At 37.4% G+C, this 8,230-nt stretch overlaps 1 protein-coding gene across 1 annotated transcript in view; it reads right to left on the bottom strand.

Moving 5' to 3' along the window:
* Positions 1-1,659: 1,659 nt before the first annotated feature.
* LOC136114642 (mesoderm induction early response protein 3-like) overlaps positions 1,660-8,230 on the bottom strand; it is a 30,509-nt gene continuing 23,938 nt past the window's right edge. The window contains exons 11-13 of the mRNA XM_065860068.2: positions 5,757-5,884; positions 5,433-5,578; positions 1,660-5,328 (exon numbers count right to left, since the gene is read on the bottom strand). Of these exons, the coding sequence (XP_065716140.1) occupies positions 4,871-5,328; positions 5,433-5,578; positions 5,757-5,884 (732 nt within the window). The 3' untranslated portion in view covers positions 1,660-4,870. The remainder of the gene's footprint in view (positions 5,329-5,432; positions 5,579-5,756; positions 5,885-8,230) is intronic.

The raw sequence follows: 8,230 nt of genomic DNA, 5'->3' as shown, positions 1-8,230 counted from the left end.
AAGGAGTATGTGTACGAGTTACCCTGAGATCAGATAAAAACCATGAAAGACTCAAGCAAAATTAGACTTATGCAATGTAACAACTCTAGATCATTTAGGAAGAAACGATGGGGATTCATTGAAAGGGGCAGGTATCCCCCAACTCTTGGAAGAGACACTAATTGGCACACCACAACTACAGGCACGATAAGTTTCTGAAATCCTGAGGCAGTCAACAGACCTCGCATTATCAAGCTACGATAGAGGTGCCTGAAACCGACAAAGCAGCCAAATCATTTGCAACTATTAATCAGGGTCCCAATGAGAATTACATGCAATTTATTGACCATCTTCAAGAGGCCATCAACAAGCAGGTTGAAAACTTAGAAGTTAAGGAAGCACTGGTGTTGCAATTAGCAGTAGAGAATGCTAATGTTTGCTATCATCAATGTTACTCTTCTACTCCCTTCTCCCTCACGAGTACATCCTTAACATCTCCGGATACTCCTTTACTCCCATCTTTCTCACGGGTAGACCTTCATATCTTCAAGGTTAATTTCTGTTCCCATGCCCTCCGTCAGGGAATCCACGGTACCCACTACCCACCGTAGTCCCCCATACACTATTAAAGACTGAGGCAAAGAAGGCATTTAGTACCTCAGCCTTTCCCTCATCCTCTGTTACTATGTTTCCCCCTGCATCTACTAAAGGATGGAGATTCTCCTTAGCTCTCCTTTTGTTGGTCCGTATTTATAGCAACATTTTGTCTTTTACCGCAGTAGTCAGATTAATTTCTAGTTGGGCTTTGGTCCTTCTAATTTTCTCCCCACAGAACTTCACAACATCCTTGTAATCCTTGTAGTCCTCCTGCATTGCCTGCCCTTTCTTCCAAAAGTCATAAATTCTCCTTCTATTCCTGAATTCCAGTCAAAGCTCTCTGTTGAGCCAGTCCAGTCTTCTCCCCCCACTTCATCTTTCAGCACATGGGGACAGCCTGCTCCTGTGCCTTTAAGATTTACTTCTTGAAGAATGTCCAGCCTTCCTGGACTCCCTTGCCCTTCAGAACTGCCTCCCATGGGACTCTGTCAACCAGGCTCCCGAACAGGCCAGAGTCTGCCCTCCAGAAGTCCAAGGTAGCAGTTCTGCTGACCCCCCTCTTCACTTTTCTGAGAAACAAAAACTCTACCGTTTCATGATCACTGTGCCCAAGACAGCCTCTAACCACGACATCATCCACAAGTCCTTTCCTGTTCACCAGCACCAATTCCAGCAAGGCCCCTTCCCTAGTTGGCTCAGGGACCAGCTGTTTCAGGAAGTTGGCTTCCACACACTCCAGGGACCTCCAAGACTGTTTCTTCTCTGCTGTATTCTATTTCCAGCAGACATCTGGTAAGTTGAAGTCCTCTGTGAGAACAAGGGCTAGTGCTCATGAGACATCTCACTGCTGCTTCTAGAATATTTCATCTGTAACATTAAGTAGAGTGGTAGTGTGTACTTCGACAGTACTCACATTATCTGAAAATGTGTTTAGAGTTATTGCTAAATAATTCTGAAAAGGAAGTAGCGAACATAATGCAGATGCATGAAAGTCTTTACAAGTAAGGAACAGTTTCCAGACATTTATTTCTGGAATTGTACACCAGGTATTAAATACAACAAATACAAAATAATGCTAACAAAAAAAAAATAAATCTGTGTTTATGTACAAATATTAAAACCAATGCAACAATAGCAAATTCCTTTTGAACATCTGATATTAAAACCATGTTCCGATTGTCACTAAATTTATTGTTATGCACAGAGTATTTAGAATAATTAGAATCTGTTTTATTAAGAGGACTATAGCCATACCTACTGCATTTTACAAATGACAGTATTTTCCTTCTTCCAATGAAAAATAGGAATAAAAAAAATAGTAACCTTGTCATTATTTTATATATTACTGTATTTAGTTTCCCCATCTGTAGACAATGTGCTTGTAGAGCTGGACAAATAATGTCCCTGTTAGTCAGTTTATCCATTAGTTTACATTCAAAGTTGAAATATTCACCTAAAAACTTTGGTTAAATGAAGTAGTATCACTATGTTCTACTTGATCTGAAGTTTTAATACATTTTTGACCCTCAGTTTTAAAAATTAAAACCAGGAAACAATTGCACAATTAATTGACCTAATAATACACAATTTAGTATCCTTCAAGTAAATTCAGCAGTTTGACCATGACAAGAGGAAAACTAAAACCTAGCATGAGAAGATGACATATGTGTAATCAAAGTATTGCTATAAGCACAGCACCAGTTACACTTCTAAATGAATCAGCTATCCTCTTCAGATTCCCTCGACATAAAAAGGATACATTTACCAACACTGCAATTACCCATTATAGATTTTTGGTTTGTTTGTATGAAGGAAAAAATATGGCAGAGGACAAAGAATTCATCACAGTTTGCTATAAGAAATGTGCTTTACCAAAGAACCAATATAATTTCTTCATATGGTTCCAATTCCGTTATCTTCATGCTGACTTTCAAAACACAGTTCTTTTAATAAACAGTAACAAGTTCTCCATTATAAATGTTTAAACTGAGAGAAAAATAATTAAGTCCAGCTTCTAAAATAAAAATTCAATAAATAGCTATTTTACATGGATAGTCATAGTGGTACAAATTTATGAATGTCACAACAAGCATGCACAAGTGTTACTATACACAGAAATAGTCTAGAAAATACTGAAATAGATATCAAAAAGGTATGAAGAATGTACATATTTACAAAATCTTGCAAATTATTGCCTTATTTTAACAATGAATTAAAAGTAAACAATACCAGCTAGGTAGCCAACAAGCTAAATAAGATCAGCATTTTAAAATCTATTAAAGTAGCTGGAATTCATTTTTCTCTCCTAATTTTCTGAATTTTGGTCAAAAGTCTTTATTTAATAACTAAAGTGTCCGTTCAACTTGCTGACAACCCAAACCTTAGACAAGTCTCTGTCTACATTAAGAGCCCAGCAATGCATAGATAAATTGAATATATTACTGTATCAGCTAACGAGAATGGGCATGTTCATTTAAGTGCAACTGGTATAAGCATTCATCTTTGTAGAATGATTTTTATACAGACCAGACACTCACTGCAAACCCATCAACTTAAATGTATAACAATGAAGGATTATGGCAAATATTTTACAAAATTACATAGAATTTGTTGTTCAGCACAAAACACAGCAACAAGAAGCTGACAACCTGGCTAAAAATGTCAGAGTACAACACAGGGCCCAAGGCTACCCATTATTTACTGTGTACTTACTAGAATTACATCTTTCAGATAAATTAAGAACTGATTACAAAATTACTTTTGTCCACTGTGCTAAACTATTTTGTTTTAATATGGTAAGTGTGCTATTGCATAAACGCTTCAAAGTAATCATCTTCATTACAATGCTGTAAAGAAAACTCCATATGATGCATCCAAAATTCAGGATGTCAATACAGTTCACAGTATGCATAATAAATACCCTCTTCCCTTTCAAATATTAAAGTCACTATTAATTACTTAGCATAACCTTGAAGCAACTATTATAAATATCAACAATTCAAGCTTAATCACGTCAATAATGAAAACAAGTTCGTGGCAATTAAATTTGTAATACAAACAGTGCAAAGAAAAAGTATGGAGGGAAAGGGGTAATTCTACCAAACTAATGTTCTCCTGCAAGAATTAGAACAAATATTTACAAGACAAACTTTGTGGATGGCTAAATTGCACTCAGTGTTAAAAAACAAAAAATTACTGAAGTTAAATAGTTGCTTTTATGGGAAACACTTTTACTCATTCTTTCCTATTTGACCAAGGAGGCGAAGTGCCATTTTTGAGTCAATGACTTGCCAAAACAAGTAAATGCAATCCACACTGAAGAAAAACTTTCAAATACATACTTCAAGGTTCTACTACTTATACATAAACTAGATAGTCCCTCAAAACTGTAGCACTTTGAACTGCAGGGTTCCAAACAATTTAAGATGTCTTCTAAAATGTAGAATGTTTGTTTAGTGATATATCCTAAGCTGTGCAGACTGTAGCTTTATACATCAGCTGTCTTAGGTAAGTTGTTACATAGGTATATTAATCTTCACAGTTGTGGACAAAACTCATCTAAATACAATAGCCTAAAATGCATCTGTTTAAGCCAGTAAGTTTAAAGTACACAGATACCTCTGGCAGCATAATTACTTCTGTGTAAGGTAGCCATGGCCTATAATTTTGCAACAGCATCCAAGTGTAGGTCTTCATACTTTACTCATGTTAAGTACCTTGTGCTAGCTTCCACCAAGATGAACTTGCTGTTTTTTTAAACTGAAGTGCTCTAGTTTATTATAAAATGAGAGAAGGTTCTATTAAAAAAAAAAAAATCCTTTTATGTTCATGCAGTTTAAGTTAAAGAAACCCATCCCTGCCTTTATAAGAATAAAAAAAAATGCTACATTGAGCAGGGATCAGGATAGGTACCTGTAAACATTGTTATTACACTGCATCTGTTATGGCAAAAGTAACTTAGACTGAAAAGCCTCTCCAATCAGTTCAGATATTCTGTGCTGGTTTTGAAATGGTGGCCTCTGTCTACAGGTTTTAAAAAAAAAAAAAAAGAAGCAGAGCTTAAAGCTGCACCACAGAGTTCTCTTAGTTCCAAACTCTGCCAAACATTTCCACATTTATGGACTGAAAAACAGAATTACTCTTGATAAATCAAGATATAGTTCTATACATAAAAAGACATCACTGATGTCAAAGTTCAAACTTCCAGTGAAAGACTAAGCAAATCTGATAGCTCCCATCAAATTTACTATTACTACTGCATAAAGTACCCACTGGTTTTTTTAGTTTTCCACAGTCATTCTGAGTGAAGGGCAGTATGTTGGTGAAGACCATGGGTGTTGATAAAACCATTTGTCTCATTTGCAGACAGACTGCTGAAGTCAGTCACTGAAACAGCCATTTTGGCACTGGTAATATGGTGTGCATGGTTCTCAAAGTCCACACCAAGGTTGTTTACAGAGATATCATTCATGAAAGATTCTGGGACAGCAATTCCCATTTTCAATCTCTTTGCAGGTCTTTCTGTCTCCTCACCACACATGTTCATTGGGTTTAGCTCTGAATGATAAAAGCCAGTCTCAAATAAATTAAAACAATCAGTTTCACCATTGCTAGGCAAGTTAAGCAATTCTTCTGTTCCAATAGGCACATGATTAACTGGTGCTCGGGGTAAGCTGTCCATAGAAGGAAAGGCATCACCCAGGCAGTTCTCATCTGAAGTATGGCAGACTGTAGCTACACTGTTTGTCAATGCTGGAAAAAAAAATGAACACAAAATGTAAATGAAATAGTTGTTTATACAGTTACAACAAAAAGTCTGTGTTGTGTGTCTTCCCCCTCCCCCCTCCTTGATTTACCTGTCAACTCATTGGCAGTGATAGAGTTCAGAATGCTTAGCTGTTGATCAGGAATGGTTTCTGTTCGAGTATTAGATGTTAAGGCTGAAGAATGTACTGCTCCACCAAGAGCTTCAGCTTCATCTACCAAACGATCCATGTAGTCCCTTAAAGAATATGGCATTCATCATGGGTTATTTAATGGGAAAACAAGGCCTAAAAATGATGATGGATTTAATTTCAGTTGCCATAGCCACTGCAGCATTACACTGCAATGACAGGAAGAAAAAAAAAATCTTCTACATTTACGATTTGCAACAAAAAACATATTCCAATAACACTTACGTAACTCCTGGATGATGATTATATCTCTTCTTTCCAAATCTTGTTTGCTGAGCAAAGTAATCATAACGTTCTGACTTTTTCCACATGTAATAGAAAGCCACACACTCAGCAACTGTTCTGGTTCTTACCTAAAAGAAGGCAAGAAGAATTGACAAAAATAATGGCAAATAATTATGTTTTGTCACCTCCCCAGTGCCTATATTCCTGCAATATTGCTAGTTTTACTGTTCTAGTATCTGGAACAAACCAATTAAATCAGGAGACCTGAAAAGAGATCTACCAAGAGGGTGGTCAAACACTGGAACAGGTTTCCTAGAGAGGTGGTCGATGCCCCATGCCTGTCAGTGTTTAAGAGGCATTTGGACAATGCCTTTACTAACATGCTTTGACATTTGGTCAGCCTTGAAGTGGTCAGGCAGTTGGACTAGATGATCGCTGTGGGTCCTCTCCAACTGAAATATTCTATTCTAAGTAAGTATTACATCTGTTCTATTGTATTTCATTATTAGTGGGGTTTTTTGTTTGTTCTTAAACTAGGTTGAAACTATATCTACATCTGAAGCATTTCAGTTCATAACCTATATGATAATTTCTAAACTATAAGATGGGTTCTCTCAAGATGGAAAATGCTGAGCAAATCAATAACCTAAGAGAAGTGAAACAAAAAAGACTTTGGGTACTTAGACAAATTCTGGTCCATAGGGACAGATTGTCCTGGTTTTGTTAAAAACAAGACAAGTTTCTCTTTTAGTGAATTTTCCTTTCAGCTAAAGTCTTCTTACTAACTGCACTTTTCTGAAAGCTAGATACATGTTTTGGTAGACATAGCAACGTAATGCAAGGTCGCTGATAAGGATGCACATCCCGCGAGAGGGGCAAGAAGGAGCGAACTGAAACAGGTGACTAAAACCGACCAACTAAGTATTCCATCCCATTCATGTGATACTTCAATATAAAAGTGGAAGATCATGAGGATCTTGTCCCTTTTTCCTCTTCTTCGACTATGGTCGGCATCTGGGGAGAACTTTGCGAGTCATCCCTGCAAACTGAGGCCTAGTGACAGACTGAATCCAGTTCCGGTTTGCTGCAGAGTCCAATCCAGGACTTCTGGGTGCAGGCTCTGCTGCTGGTGGAGCAGTGCTGATCTTTGCCGGGACTTCCAAGATTGGTTTTGTATATTTTGTATTATTTTCTCTATTTTAATTAGTAAAATATTTTTAATTTTTTTCCAACTCTCTTTCTCTCTGTCCTTCTTTGCCTTCCAATTGCCTGTACTTAGTGGAGAGGGGAGGCTAAAGGGGGCCTGGGGGGGGGCGAGGGGGTTAACAAAGCATCTGCCTCAATTTATTGTCATCCTGCAATCAAACCTTGACACAGATATATCAATTCACATGCTATGTTGCATGTCGGAAAAATATTTTTAAATTATTTCTTTGTATGTCTGGTGAATTAATGTTTATCGGTAAGGTTCATTTAAAATCTGAAGCACCCAAATATTTATCACAGCAAAGTGTTAGAGAACAGAACTTCTCTAACAAACAGATTAAACCAAGTGTTGAGCAGGACTATCTGACTGTTGTTGAACAACAAGCCTATAACGTTTACCTGAAATACAACAGTCTTCTAAAGAAAAAAACTTGTGGTTTAACCCCAGCCAGCAACTAAGGACCATATAGATGCTTGCTCATTCTCCCCCAGGGGATGAGGGGGGAGAAGTGGAAGGGTAAAAGTGAGAAAACTTGTGGATTGAGATATAGACAGTTTAATGATTTTTTTTTTTTTTTTTAAAAAAAGGTTAAAAAAAAGAGAGGAAAATAAACCCCAAGAAAAACAAGCGATGGAAAAGAAAACAATTGCTTGCCACCAACCAACCGATGCCCAGTCAGTCCCCAAGCAGCATCAGCCCCTGCCAACCTTCACCCCCTAGTTTTATTGCTAAGCATGATGCCATATGGTGTGGAATATCATTTCGGTCAGTTGTGGTCAGTTGTCCCAGCTGTGTCCCCTCCTAACTTCTTGTGCACCCCCAGCCTACTCCCTGGTGGGGCAGTCTGAGGAGCAGAAAAAGCCTTAACTCTGTGTAAGCACTGCTCAGCAATAACTAAAACATCAGTGTATTATCAACACTATTTTCAGCACAAATCCAAAACATAGCCCCATACAAGCTACTATGAAGAAATTTAACCCTATCCCAGTCAAAACCAGTACAAAACCTCAAGGTGGTACAGGATATACAGAAAGTTTGGAAATATCCATATTGTCAACCATACCAAATGATATGTATATTTGATTAAAAGAAATAATAATCTAATTCCTATTCTTCAGGCACAGAGAATTCAATCAGAAGCAATCCAGGTGAAGATTAGAACTCTTTTGTTGGCCAGAAACCAGAGTACTGATGGATGAATACATTTTCTGAAAACAGAAAGAGCTAAGCCTGTTTCTGCAGAATTACACCTTCCTGGTAACAAAAT

This window comes from Patagioenas fasciata, chromosome W (assembly GCF_037038585.1).
Source record: "Patagioenas fasciata isolate bPatFas1 chromosome W, bPatFas1.hap1, whole genome shotgun sequence".
Classification (NCBI taxonomy): domain Eukaryota; kingdom Metazoa; phylum Chordata; class Aves; order Columbiformes; family Columbidae; genus Patagioenas; species Patagioenas fasciata.
Note: the sequence above shows the minus strand (reverse complement) of the source record. Positions and strands in the feature narration are given on the sequence as shown.